This window comes from Cyanistes caeruleus, chromosome 3 (genome assembly GCF_971803275.1).
Source record: "Cyanistes caeruleus chromosome 3, bCyaCae1.hap1.1, whole genome shotgun sequence".
NCBI classification, from domain to species: Eukaryota; Metazoa; Chordata; class Aves; order Passeriformes; family Paridae; genus Cyanistes; species Cyanistes caeruleus.
This window is the reverse complement of record NC_141703.1, coordinates 30,895,158-30,909,335: the sequence shown is the minus strand read 5'-3', so window position 1 is coordinate 30,909,335 and position 14,178 is coordinate 30,895,158. Positions and strand designations below refer to the sequence as shown.

At 35.4% G+C, this 14,178-nt stretch overlaps 1 protein-coding gene across 5 annotated transcripts in view; it reads right to left on the bottom strand.

Annotated features, from left to right (window-relative positions):
- Window positions 1-14,178, bottom strand: part of REV1 (REV1 DNA directed polymerase) — a 57,849-nt gene that overhangs the window by 9,706 nt on the left and 33,965 nt on the right. For 4 of the 5 annotated variants that reach the window (XM_086880464.1, XM_086880466.1, XM_086880465.1 and 1 more), the window contains 9 exons: window positions 12,558-12,687; window positions 11,485-11,613; window positions 10,672-10,826; window positions 9,629-9,748; window positions 8,008-8,228; window positions 6,866-7,038; window positions 3,227-3,329; window positions 1,549-1,705; window positions 965-1,167 (listed from right to left, as the gene is read on the bottom strand). In XM_086880464.1, the coding sequence (XP_086736590.1) occupies window positions 965-1,167; window positions 1,549-1,705; window positions 3,227-3,329; window positions 6,866-7,038; window positions 8,008-8,228; window positions 9,629-9,748; window positions 10,672-10,826; window positions 11,485-11,613; window positions 12,558-12,687 (1,391 nt within the window). Of the gene's footprint in view, window positions 1-964; window positions 1,168-1,548; window positions 1,706-3,226; window positions 3,330-6,865; window positions 7,039-8,007; window positions 8,229-9,628; window positions 9,749-10,671; window positions 10,827-11,484; window positions 11,614-12,557; window positions 12,691-14,178 lie in introns of all 5 variants that reach the window. The other variant, XM_086880463.1, reaches the window with a different exon arrangement.

Genomic DNA, 14,178 nt, shown 5'->3' with positions numbered 1-14,178 from the left:
TATTGTTAATCACTTCAGTTACTCTTCCTTGTTATGTTTGTATTCACTCATTCCAAATTTGCTGCATATATAACACCTTAATAATTTTCTGGGAATCCTGGGTGTAAAATATCTTGGTATTACTTTCCTAGTGCAGTATAGAAACAGCAGTGTGGCACTAACTCTAAACACTCCTTCCCAGCCCTGAATTTTTTATTACATTCCATATTATAATATGGTTAAAAGCAGGAAGAAAGATAATGTGCCATAAGACCACCAAAGTTTTAGGAACTCTGCTGAACAGCCAGTGCATTTTTCACTTGTTTATACATATTCCTCCTATGGCAGCATCTGAGTGTACAGAGCTTCGCATTGCTCAGTCAAGTCACTTTTAGATCCTGAGCTGGCTTGGAAATTGCATTATAAGAACAAGTTTCCTGACAAAAACATAATTTGCTTCTTAAAATGGATAAATATTTGAAAAAGCTGTTAAAAAACATCAAAAATGCTTTTACATATTTAAATTACAGACTTTTAAATGACAGACTTCTACAGAAGAGTAAGTAAATATGCTTATACCTAAAATACCTGCAGAATTCTGTGCAGCTGTTTCACAGGAGACCCTTCTAACAGAATCTACTTGAACAGCATGTGGGATGGAAATAATGAAGGCTGTCCTTTTGCTAAAACACATCTTAAAAAAAAAAAAATCCCCAAATCCCACAGAAATATTTTACTTAAATATTGTCCTCCTCTCATCTAAATAGTGGTATCCTGTCCAAATGTTAAGTGTGCATCCTAACTTTAACATTATTTATTTTATTAAGGCAAAATATTTTTGTATCAATAACAGTTATTTACTGTGCACTGTACTTTACTAGAACTCTTTTCATTTAAAAAGAGCTCCTTTTCGGTCTACGCAAGTAAGACAGACAATCCCAAGTTATTACAAAATACTGCAGATGTTTCATATTCTCAGGTTTACCTGGGAAGCAGAAGGAACCTCAATACTCAAATTGAGCCTGGATTTTACACTGACAGGAGAATGCACACCATTCCACTTGACAGCAGACTCAGTGTTGCTGGCATTAGAATTGAGACCAGGTGTGACACTGATACCACGAGATGGAAGGAAAGTGCAAGTTCTTGAATTCGAAGATATTTCAAGGTCCATAGCAGCCACAAATACTATACATATGTAAACAAAATACAGAATGATCATCTAATAGTTAAAAATACTCTGAAGATTCAAGACACAGTAAAAGATAATCTTTAGCATTATTTGAAGAGTTTATGTAATATACAGCACAATCATAACACTCTTTATTTCAAAGTATCCTCTGTTACTATTAAATGAAACAACTAAAGCAAAAAAAAATAATTGGACTAATCCTATACAAAGTTTTATTAGTATCATTTTCATTTGCAGTAACAAATCCCACAGTCAGAAATTTTATGTTGCATAATTTATACTGGTATAATATTGAATAAGTATTCCAAAAAGTGATCTATGTTAGGGTCCTTCAGAACTGATCATTATTACACATGCCAAGTACAAAGCTTACTGACCTTCCTTATGTTCCTCTTCTGAGCACTTTTTTGTTTTCTGAACATGAAAAAGATCAATGACTGAATGAGATCCACCAGGTAAATGTCCAGACTGTACTGTTGAGAGAGCTGAAGTTGTTTTACTGATGGGAACTAACTGCTGTACCTGAATTCCAACCTAAATCCAAAACATAAAGGCGTTCATTTAATGAAGTTTAAAAAATTTGTAATTATATCATAATAAAATTGCCTTTTTTGGAATTGGCTGTCTGTTGTGAGTGGGGGGAGAGGACAAATAAAAATACATTGAAATGCACACAAACAGCCACTAAAACCATCCCGAACAAATCCCAGGATTAGCCACCATAATCCAACAACTAAGAAATTACAAAGGTACCACCATCTTAACTTCTCTGATATACAAAAGTGCTGTCAATAGGATCACAAAGCAATGTGTTTTTTTATGAAATTTCTTAGACACTAACAAATACAGAAATACTGACAAGAATGTGGTTAGTATTAAGTCTGGCTACCCAGCAATACTTTTCCCCAAGTATAAGATATACTAAATCCATCACTTCAGTCTACAAATGAGAAAAATACTATTGCTTCACTTGTGAACACCGTTTTTGCAAAGTCTCAATGGATGAAAGTACTTTGGTAGAAGTAGTCTTTTTTAGATGAGGTGTTCCTCATTTTTCAAGACATCCTAGTTTTTCATTTAACTTTTAAATACCAAATCAGCAGGGGTTCAAAAGGTGTGTCTAATTAAGAATGCACTGGTGCACTGTATGAGTTTATTTGCAATCCTCCATAATTTTAAAGAAAAAAACCTGACACTTAAAAGAAGTTGTATATGGACTCAGAAAGCATGAAGGAGCTTCTGTATATATCCTCAGCAGGTTTTCATCTACAGTTGCACAGTAAAGACTTTATTAACACCTTCCTAGCTGCAATAATGGGATATGACATTTAAATTAAATATTTCCTCAACTCCAAGCCAGGGAGCTGACTTTGCAAGGCAACAAATCAAAACCCTACTTCTATATCCAGATGACGAATTAATGCAGGTTTGTTTTAGAAGTCCTCTGTGTTCTATTGTAACAAATGGCTGATGACAAAATAGTGTTACTGTGGGGGTCACACTGTTATGACAAAACCACTGAGATGAGGAGTTCTAAAATAGACCATGAATCAAAAGAACCAGAAAATCACCTTCAAACAAAGGCCAAAACATGGGCTGGTAACTTTCTTGCCTTAAGACTTGCAGTCCAGAAAAAAAAGCTCCTTTCATCTCTATCTTTGATTGGCATTAGGAACAGTTATATATTAGTTTATATTAGTTACATAATTAATGTATGGCAAAAGTTTACAGAAAACTCTAATACAAAATAAAATTTACACGAGCTGATAGAACTGTAGAAGATACAATCTTACTTTGTTACCTCAGGCAGTTTTAAGTTGTGCATTAATTTATACCACAAAAATAATTAATTTTTTTATATTTATGGCTTTGTAACCATGTTTTTCAAAGGTTACACAACATAATATAATTGCATACACTAATTTAAATAAGCTTTGTATTACCTACACTTTTGCTTAAGTTTGGTTATCATCTACCATAGGGAACTGAAAATCACAAAAGACAACAAAAGAGGTTGATAAAAGAGAATGAATTTCAGTTTTCCTGTTAACTCACCCCTCGCATATCGGATATGTTCAGTTTCATTGTGTGAAACATGTTCAGAGTTTCCTTCCCAATTACTTTTGCACTATCTGTTGCATGGTCTAGAGTCACAGTCCTAAAAGGAATAAACAAGTATGGTTAAAAAGAAAACTGTTTCACAAATCCTAAAGGCAAAAATTCTGTATTTGTTCCAGAGAGGACCCGAAAGAAAAACAGATCATAACTTCTTGGCATATAGAAACTGAATACTTTTTATTAGTTCTGTGGTTTCTTTTTAAAGGTAGCTAAAAACTAAGCATGATCTACAGAAAAGGTAAGAAAAGCAGAATACTTACTAACTGAACATTCTCAATGTGCAGTCAAATTTAGTATATATATACACACACACACACGCAATCTATTGAAGGCAGACAAAAAGTTTCACAAGAAGTTCACAGTTTACACACTCCTGCATTTTTGTCTTTCACACAAGCTTGGTTCACAGAGAGTTTGCCCAACATTATTTCAGTTGTCAATTGTCAAACATCAAAGGAACTCAAGGGAAGCAGATACAGGCATGTGCATGGAGATTACAAGCAACAGGCAATTCAAATGGCGAGTAACTTTAAACAACATTCCAAACTATCTTAAGCTATGGGCAATTTTTTGCAACAAGTCTCACAAAACAACCTGGCTGTGAGTTTTACAGATTACCACTCAAGAGTATGGCAGGGCAGCAGCAGTGCTTGGTAGCTCTGGATTCTCTAATGGCCTAACTTCTGACATCAATATGCACAAAATTTCAAGTAGCTCATCTAACATATGTGAGTGATGTAAAGTCTTCTCACTGAAATAGTTGATGAAGTTTTAGCTCTTACAGAGTAGGCTCTATCAAGAAAATGAAGTTTGGTGTTTTGACAGGATGCCACCCTGACAACTTAACTAAACACTTTGGTGGTGTTACTCTGCTTTTTAATCTGTCAGAAACCACCATGAGCAGCCAAGTGATCTCTGCAAAGGTTTAGTTCTGCCAATATGAAAACAAAAAGCCCTCAGACTGTGAACAATATGAAGAACTCCTTAAGCTTTACATTGTACTATTTTAAAGAAAAAGGTGATCAATATCACCACAGACCTGAAGGTACACAACATTGCAGAAAAATATTTTTAAAAGATCTATGCTGAACTATCAGGACTGGGTTTCAGAAATGTAGTAAAAAGACCATTTAATCTTAAAAGCTGAATTTGATTTTAAGCTTGTCTACAAGTCTGAATCCTTTGTAGTACTATGGTTATCATCCTAGAGGATCTTGACCTGTAGGATGAGAAAGCATAACAAGCCATTCATTCACCTGTGAGGTAAGGGGACAAGAAATGAGTCATAAGCTATAGCTGCAGAGAAGATCTTAAACTGTAGAGAGAAACTGGTCACTTGGGGGAACACCACACAAATTCTAACCCATTTTCCTGGACGCAACTTCTGGAGTTTACACTTTTACTGCTAAAAAGCCTTTTACTGGGCTGAACAGAAATGCCCTAACAAAGACAGAAATACAGAACCTACAGCATAACCGGGATTGACTGGGGTTGACAAGGTCACTGGAAATCCAAAATCAGAAAGAGACACCACCAAACAAAATCCTGGCATCTGAACTGCTTTAGTGTTGGGTGAACAATCTTGCATTCTTGGGGCGTGCCCCCTGACCTTACTGAAGCCTTCATGAATTAGGGAAGTTTCTGGGAGTGTGTACATTAGTAGTCCTGACCAGAGAAAAGGAGTCCAAAGCACTGATTCTTTCATTCTTACAATAGTTAAAATAAAGGAGGAATAAAGCTCTATATCAATGCACACTCAATACTAAAGGTATGTTCTTAGGCTGCTAAGAATAAACCTTCAGCTCAAAGAATTCAGGATAGCCAGAGGACAAAAGTATAGACTGATGGATTTTCTTCTTGGTATACATACCAATTCTAAAAACTGATGAGCTTCTTATAGTGAAACATGAATTTTGTTGTTTCAGTTTTTATTACAGCTGAATTCTATGTAACAAGATCACAAGCATGAGAGGCTCTATGCATGCATGTCTTACGACTGAACTCTAACCCACAAAGAATTTCTGGGCACGGGGATGGTGCTATGCAGGGCCACCACCTGGACTTGATGATCCCTGGGGGTCCCTTCCAACTCAGCTTATTCCGTGATCTGTGAACTCCACTACCTCTGCTGTTATCAGCAACACCCACCAAATGACTCTCCAGTTCAGGAAGGATTAGTCTGTTACAACCACCTGAGATGGAAGGAAAAGCATAAAGACCTATTGTCTCTCAAAAGCCAGGATCATCCTGTACTGAAGAACAACTGCTTTGATAAAGAAATGTATGCCTGAAGAATGTATGTGTATGTAGAAGGTTCTGTGACAATCTTGTGCGAAACAGCATATGATACGCTACGCCTAGATTATACCCCTGTGTTTTCAGTATGCAAGTATATAAATAAAATTCAGATTAAAAAATATTTAGTTAACATCATCCAGTTTATCAATAAGGAACAAAGAGCAATGAATAGGAGTAACAGCACTGCTTGTGGAAGCTGAAGGTCCTACTCCTTAGACAGTGACCTATCAACTGACTACTCAGGCAGAGTAATTGGGTTATCCTCTTTCTTCACGGATAGGCAGCCACTACAGGGATTATCTGGATGAGATGTGCAATGGTGAGCCCAGGTGGAATGAAACTCTATTACACTGATAAAGCTCAACAGGAAAACAATGGCACTTCTAATGAGTAACTTATATCTACGTGAAGAAAAGTAACTGTGAAAGTCAAGAAATCTGAACAGATTGCCTTCTTGAACAGCTCAAACATGGGGCAGTCTTTGACCTTGCAATTTCAAGATTTAACTTTCTAAGCTCCACTTCAGAACTTCATTGTCTCTTCTTGGACCAAAAAAATTCTCTGCAGATTTAATGGCAAAATAACAGGAAAGACAAGATTCAACACTAACAAACTTAGCTGTACTAAGATGAAGGACTGCAGTCCAAGGTGTCTGATGCCAGCTTCATGCCCAGAACTTGAAGTGGCTCTCAGTCTCTGCAGCAAGTCATTTTGCAAATACTGCTACAGCTTTCATGCACTCTAGACATGGAGGACTACTGTACTATCAGACATCTTTCTTGACAAGTACAAAGCACAATTCTACAATCTGAGAACTGACTCCAACTGTCACAATTAGTATGAGACCTACCAAGGAACAGTAGAAAGACCTCAAGAAAAAGGAAAGTATGCAATATCACACAGCTCAGGGAAAGAGAACACTATGCAGCACCAGAACCTTTCAACTTGGCTGCTTACTGAAAGAAATCAATGCTGCTGCATGTGTGTCACAGTGCAGGATATAAATATGTATCCTTCAAACACTCTAAGAAAACCCTCATCTCCAATACTGAACAAGCTGGACAAAGTTACACCAACAATATATAAGCATATATGAATTACTGATAACCAGAACACCACAAATGTACAACCCAAACACAGAGCTTTGATAATAATATTTTACCTATTTTGATGTAAGTTTTATAGATAGCCAAAGAAGTACCAAGCACGTTGAAATTTCTGTCTTGTCTTCCTATAAATTTTAGATCCTGCAGAAGTGTGTTCATGCCTAGTACTTACCTGGCAATATTATCACATATTCCATGACCTCCATATTTTGCAGGCTCTACTGGTGCTCCAGCCTTTCTGACCATAATTTTAAGGGTTAATCGTTTACCCTTCATACCAGCAGCTTCAAGTCTACGCTGGATTTCTTCTGAGAGGCTCAGAAGGAAAGCTTCTGCTTCCTTAGGCTGAAGGGGAAAAACAACATGTTTAGATAATTACTAGTTTTCAAATACTGAAGGTAAATCATTAAGGGTTAATACAATCCAGATTGTGTAAACTGAAAAGAGCAAGCTGACTCACAAGCAATTGTCTCATTTAACTTCAAGTGGTTTGTTTTCACTGTAGGTCACTTAATTTAGGTGAGATGGTAGATTCCTGTCCTAATGCTGAAAGAAGTCTTTAAAAAGTGTATTTAGAAACCCCAATACAGAATTGCAAGTCTAAGCACAAACCTAAAAGATGAAGAGCGTAAGACTTAAAATCTTTTTCACCATGAGGAAGTCAAGCAGTGGAACATGTTGCTTAGGGAAGTTTGCAGTCTTCATTCCTGGAGATTTCAAATTCCAGACTGGATAAAGTGCTGAGTAACTGGCCTGATTTATTAGCTTTCCCTGCTTTGAGCAAAGGTCTGGACTACACAACACTGTCAGGTCTCTTCAAACTTCTTTTTTTCCCTATCAATTTTATAAATACTCAAGATCTCAAAAAGGTGCTGAGGTACTTTTTAAATACAATTTTGTTAATAACATTCCCCCCCAAACAAAAAATATTTGTCAAACGTCTAATAAAAATGCTGTATGGGAACAGCTGGTGATAGTTTCAGGCACTGGCATCTTTGAATAATCACCATTTAAATGAAAGAGAATGCTAGGTGCTGACAAACCTACTGCAGTTCTCTTTTTCTGTACCAGACTTGTATAACGAATGCAGAATAGCCAGCTAATTTTGTGCAAGCTTCTTTTCAGTCCAATAGTTTTGCAGTCTCTCCTCCCATTTTATCGTTTGGTCTCCTACTTCTTCATTTTCCTCATTTCTATTTCGTGGCTAAGATGGTGCTCTAACAGATCAAAGTGTAAGTGAAAATAATCAGAATATGAAAAGATTCTTCTACAGCTGAAAGAAGTCACTGCAAAAAAGAAGTAAGTTTAATTTACCTGTGTAAACCTTATTCCATAGTTGATTTCTGCTGAAACAGATTTTCTTTCCTTTTCTGTACGAACTGGTCGGTCATCCAAACCACGACAAAATCTGTAGAGCATTTGTCCTGTTTTTGGACCAAATTCTTTTTGTAGTTTTGACATTGAAGCACACTGCAGATCTCCACAGGTTTTAATTCCCAAAGAAGCCAGCTTAGATTCCATTGTCCTGCCAACTCCTAACAACAAAGCAATTAGTTCTGTTAACCTAATACAATTCAAAGGCAGTTAGGTTCTGATTACATAAAATTTTTATTTTTAAACTATATTAAGTCATATCACAGTAACAAACAAATATATCTAAAATAAATTCTGCTCCATAAAACATGGTTGGAATGGAAACTTTTGCTGTCCTCACCAGTGTATCTTTAATCTGTTTCTCGTATTTAGTTTAATATGTCAGACCACAGCATTATTTTTGGGTAAAATATGAATGAATCCTGCTTGGAAATTGCCTGTTACAATCGCTCTGAATCCCCCCAACAACGCAGTCCAAAGTGAGTGTCCAACATTGGACATAGTATGTTTTCCCCTCATGTACAAGCGACAGAATCTAAATGAAAACCAACAAATATTTTGACCATTGTTACACTGCTTCCTAGGCAGAAAAATAATATTTCAAGTAAAAGTGATAGCATACCTGTATCACTTGTGCTATGAATTACCAAGCACTGGAAATTGTAGGTATCCATGGCAACAGCACATATGTAAGTGTGATAAACTGAAGCATATTTCGGGTTTTGGAGAGGTGGCCTGTTACTTCCAGGAAATATTAATCCTATGAGTTCACACTACCAAAGTCAGCAAAAATTAAAAAACTTAGATGATCAGACTCTATTCTTGATAATCTGTTTCTCTGTTGAGGTGGTATTATTAACACAAACACTGAAATGTTTTCACTGTGAATGTGCAAGTGAATTCTGAAAACTTTAAAATGCTAAAGTCAAAGCACAGTACTCTCTGAGTAATATTCTGGAGGAAAAATATCTCCTGTAAGTTAAATGCCAAAGAGAAATTACAGCCCTACTCTGCAGTAAACCGTGTTTTGCCACTAAGGGTTACATAATGAGAATTTCTGGCAAACCTGCACCTGCCTATGGATACTATTTCTACTACTCATATATTTCAGTGTCTATGGCTACCTGGTTTTTACTGCCCTTCCCTCCTTTTTTAATCTTCAACAGATAAAGATACTATTTTTTATATTTAAGACTAAATATATGTGTATACATGATGGCTGAGGTCAGATGATCACTAAAAGCATAAACGAGTGTTTACTCAGCATTTCTTGCACCATGCCTGTGTACATTATACTACATATATGTACTGAGTAACATAATAAAGTTACATACCTGGAAATGCATTATGTTATAAAGCTTTTAAATATTCTCCTGGAGCAATAAAAAAATATAATAAAGCCTGTTTTTGTACAGGTGGATGTCATATGTCTTTACTGTATATCACATTTTGGATCATAGACATGGAATAGCAGCTAATCCAGTTTGATCTAGAAAGCAAATTTGTAGCTGAAACTGGTTTAATATCAGGAGGCAAAATGCCCTCTAAAAGATAGGAATACCTGGAAGACTGGTAACAAGTTGCCCTCTGATAAAATCATCCACTTCTTCAGGTTTTAAATGATACTGTCCATCTGGTTTTGCTTTACGAGTTGCCATTCTGGCCAGCAGAATATTGGAACCTGTAAAAACAACAAAATAAAGCATGTCTGTGGTAACTTCTGTCAATCCTCAGGTAGAATGCTACAGTTTAACACTCAAGGGAAAAATGCACAAAGTACAGTCAAATTCTTTAACTTTTACCAAGAATTTAATGACATATATTCATATATATTTGCAGTGTCTACTTTTTAAATTACCAGCTAGCATTATATGCTACAACAGCAGTGAAACTGTAGTGCTAACTGTAATTGCAAAGTTAATAAGAGAAGAATTCTGCTTAGAGTAATGAATTTCAGCTTATCTCACAAGCAGATTTCACACACTTATATACACTCAGTACATTACTTGAACTAAGTGTACAATGTATGTACAGATACTTAAATCTAGTATTAATTAGGAACAAAAAGAAAGAATAAAGGAATGAGCCAAGAAAAAATAAATCAAGGAAGTCTTTTCAGATGTGTGATTTCATATAGAATACCTACTACAAATCACACAAATCTTTGCTCTCAATACCTTCTACGAATCATGTCACCCTGTAAACTCTTACTGCTATCTTCATTAAGGAACAGAATCTGTGCTCCTTTTTTTATTTACTGGAACAGTAGCATTTCATAAAAAAGAATGCAAGAGTGGAATTTTAGCATAGTGTTCAGATAAAGGAGAAGTGGTAGTTGGATGGGCCATTGACCTAAGAGCTGGACTTGATGATCCTTGTGGATCCCCTCCAACTCAGAATATCCTGTGATCTGTGCTACAGAAATTTTATACATTTTCGCTTAAAACTTTTCAGTTATGAAAATTTTTTTGCATTTTTATTCACACTAATTTAATGTAAATGGCAACATATTCCACAAACACTTTGGAGTTTTAGCAAACTTACATAGCTTTGATACATTAAGAAAAGAAGTGACGGCTTGTAAACAGAAATGAAGTAACTTACCCATCCCAACAGAAGCTGAACATTTAGTTTGGTCTTTGATTTCAGTGCGGATAGCATTTGCAAATTCATCAGGAGTCAGTCTGGTCTCTGTAAGGATTTCAGTGATATCTACTAGTGCTTCATCACAACTGACTGCTTCGATGTTATGAGTATAGCTATCAACACAAAGTAAAGGAGGTGAAACACCAGCAACAGCTCACCATCTGTTAAAACAAATATGTAGCAAATAAAGTCTTCCTTTTGTGGTGGCATTTCCCTGCCTATTTTGTATCACACATCACTTAGATATTAAAAATGCTAAAACAGCAAGTTACAGTAATATTACTAATGTAAGACTAATTTCAATATGCATCTTCATTTTAAAGGAACAGCTGGAGAAGGAGTTGAATATTTATTTTTCACTTACAATAACAAATTTCCAGTTTTATTTCAAGTGCATTTTAAACCAGAAAGTAGTTTCTAATAGAAGCTACTCTAATAAAATGCTCTTAAATTACACAAAAAAAATCTCTTGGAAGAATCTCCCCTCTAAGAATGGATCTGCTTCTCACTATGTAAATGAGTAAAAAATTTAAGTGACTCATTTGGAAGTAAGATGTTGATTACAGGATTTGGCTTCAGGATAAAAGAATGCTCAGAAGCATGGTGCTCAGAGTAACAAAAGTACCACAAAGAAAGACCTCAAACAGGAATAGCTTCACTGAAGCTCAAGAGTGGGAGATGAAAATACAAAATGAGTAATAGCATTTAGTAGTGGCAAAGAAAATATGTTTGATAACCTTACCATGAAGATGCAAACAAACAGCACATTACCTTGCTAGTATTTCATATACTGTCCGTGCAACTTCTTTGTATGCATCAAAATCATATGAAACTGCTTGAAGATCTGGACACAACTTTTTTGCTTGGCCAAAAAACATTCCATTCTTTATGCCAACTTGTCTACAATTAAATAATAAAAAACCACCAAGTAAACACAGTGCAAAATTTTCCACAAATTCAGAGGGAGTACTTTCAATTTAATTGTTTGTCTTTTCCCTCAAAAATGGGAATAAGAATTTGGTCAACAGGTAGAAATTTAACAGGTTAAAAAATAACTGCAATTAGAGTATTTGAATTAGCTGTGCATTATTAAGCCACGGAGCATGAGAAATCTGCCTTTAGGAAAATGCTAAAGACAAAGATTCCAGAAAGCACACTTGCCATCTTCTGTTTCAAATTAAAAACACACATGTAAGTGACCAAGGCAGTGAGATCTTATATTCCAAGGTGCAAGCTTACATAGTTAGGCTCCTATAATAAATAAAGACTTCCTGAGCTACAAATAGAAGCCTGCCTATCCTAGCAAGCCTAAGAAAGCTTCCAATGAAGAAATAGTTTCTGGAGTATTATTTCCACCACGGAAAACCCCTGTATTTTGAACGCATATTTATAAAAGTTGTTTCATATATTAAACCTTTGTAAGTTAGGTCTTTGGAGATGATCTTTTGCAGAGAGCAAAGGCTCTGCAAAAATGGTTTTAAGTTTAATAGTCACACTTTCTATTTGAAATAAAACCTTCAGAATGTGTCATTAATTCTATAAAATACTACAACTTTGATACAAAGACATGATGATAACAAGAAATCAACATTATCACAGTGAAAGGCACAAAGTTATTCTTCACAGGCTTTATTTCAAGTTATATGGAGGTTGAGTCGAGAGCTACTGAGCAGCATCTACCAAGCAGCAGCATCCACAGGGAAGAGCTTCTGTTAAACTCTAACAACTTATGTAATTACTTTTGAACAGAAAAGAAACATATTTTCTAATAACCAATCTATTTGGACATCTTATGCCTATTGGTATGGGATTTTCAAGCAAACTACTGAGTAACTTTTACCTACCTGGCTTCATAACTACAAGAAGCTATTTCAGCCATGGACAGGACAGTGAGATCAAAGTCAGCTCCATTCACACGTGTGGAATCCGGATGCTCCCACACTGATGAGTCCAACTGATCAGGTATTCTAATTTCTGCTTAAAAAATAAAATTTGTCTATGTTATTTTTCCTAAGAGCTCAACAGAATGCAAATAAAATAAAAATTACAGATTTTATTTTATACAATTTCTATTCTGTTATCTTTTGATGAAGAGGTTGACTCATATAGTGGTCCAGAAAAAAACCCAGACCCCTTCCCCAGTAATGTCTCTTTAGATAGGTCTGTACATACTACTGAGAACAATATTAATAGAAAAATGGTGTTTCTATTTCCCCCAAAATTACTAGGCAGCAGCTCATTGGTGACGACATACACCATACTGTAAAATAAGAATGATCTTAGTTTTACTGACCATAAAAATGACCAAACACACATGGCTAACTGTTACAACCACATCCCGCCAACAAATACAAGACACTAAAAATTATTTAACAACTGCTTAACTAAACAAGAAGACATTTAGCTATGTTCCTTTTTACAAAATGCACCCTAGATATCAGAACACTGAAACTTCTTATAGAACACAGATCCACTTCATATTATACTTAAAACTATTTTTCTAATAGTCCAGATACCACAAAGTGATTTTGAAGTGAAAATCAGATGCCAATTAGTCTAATGAAAAAAAAATAGCTAGAAACTTGTATTTTTGTTAACCCTCTTATGGGGATGTTAACTGAAAAAACTGTTTTTACTTACTAATAATTCTCTTATTAGGACACAAAAATTTCTTTCAAATATCATCACAAACTCATCCTGGATCAAAATGATACAATTATAAATACTGCAACCTCAGACTTAAAATGAGACAGACCTTCCCTAATTCTGTAAAACTTTACTACTACATATTCTTATATAAATTTTAAAGGATCCTCCAGGCCCACTGGGTACTAAGTACTAGACAGAATTCCATGACACTGAATAATGGAAACAAGCAAAAGATTTTCTAGTTCTATTTGGGTTTTCAGAGTATGTAGACCTTGAAATACTTGCTATACTCTAAATATGGATCAGCTTGAAAAAAATCACTAGATGCAAAAACTACTATGCCTGCCCAAACTCCCATCAGAATCAAAACAATGAGGTATCATATAGATAAAATGTTTCTATTTATTTAAAATGAAATCCACTACGCAGTTCTTTTCAATACTGTAGTCTCTAACATCATACACCTTTGTAATATAAATATATAAATGGGAGTTTACTGCAGAGTGCCACAATGCCTAATTGTATTCCACAGTACTAACCAGCAATCTGACTGCAAAGAAACCTGGTGCTGTGTGCACATATGAGTAGCTATCAAACCAGAGAAAGTGGTGTAATGAGTGAGTGGAGATACCAGGGGTAGAGCCTAACTCATGTGCTTTTATTCAGAATTTCTGCTAAATTTGTGGACTTTTCAATTTCTTAAATATTTTAATTTATGATGAGCTCAATAAGTTACCTAAGATGTCTGCAACTGAAAATTAGAGCAAAATTATGCCCCAAATAAAGATAAGAATGACAAGAACAATTTCTTTAGTC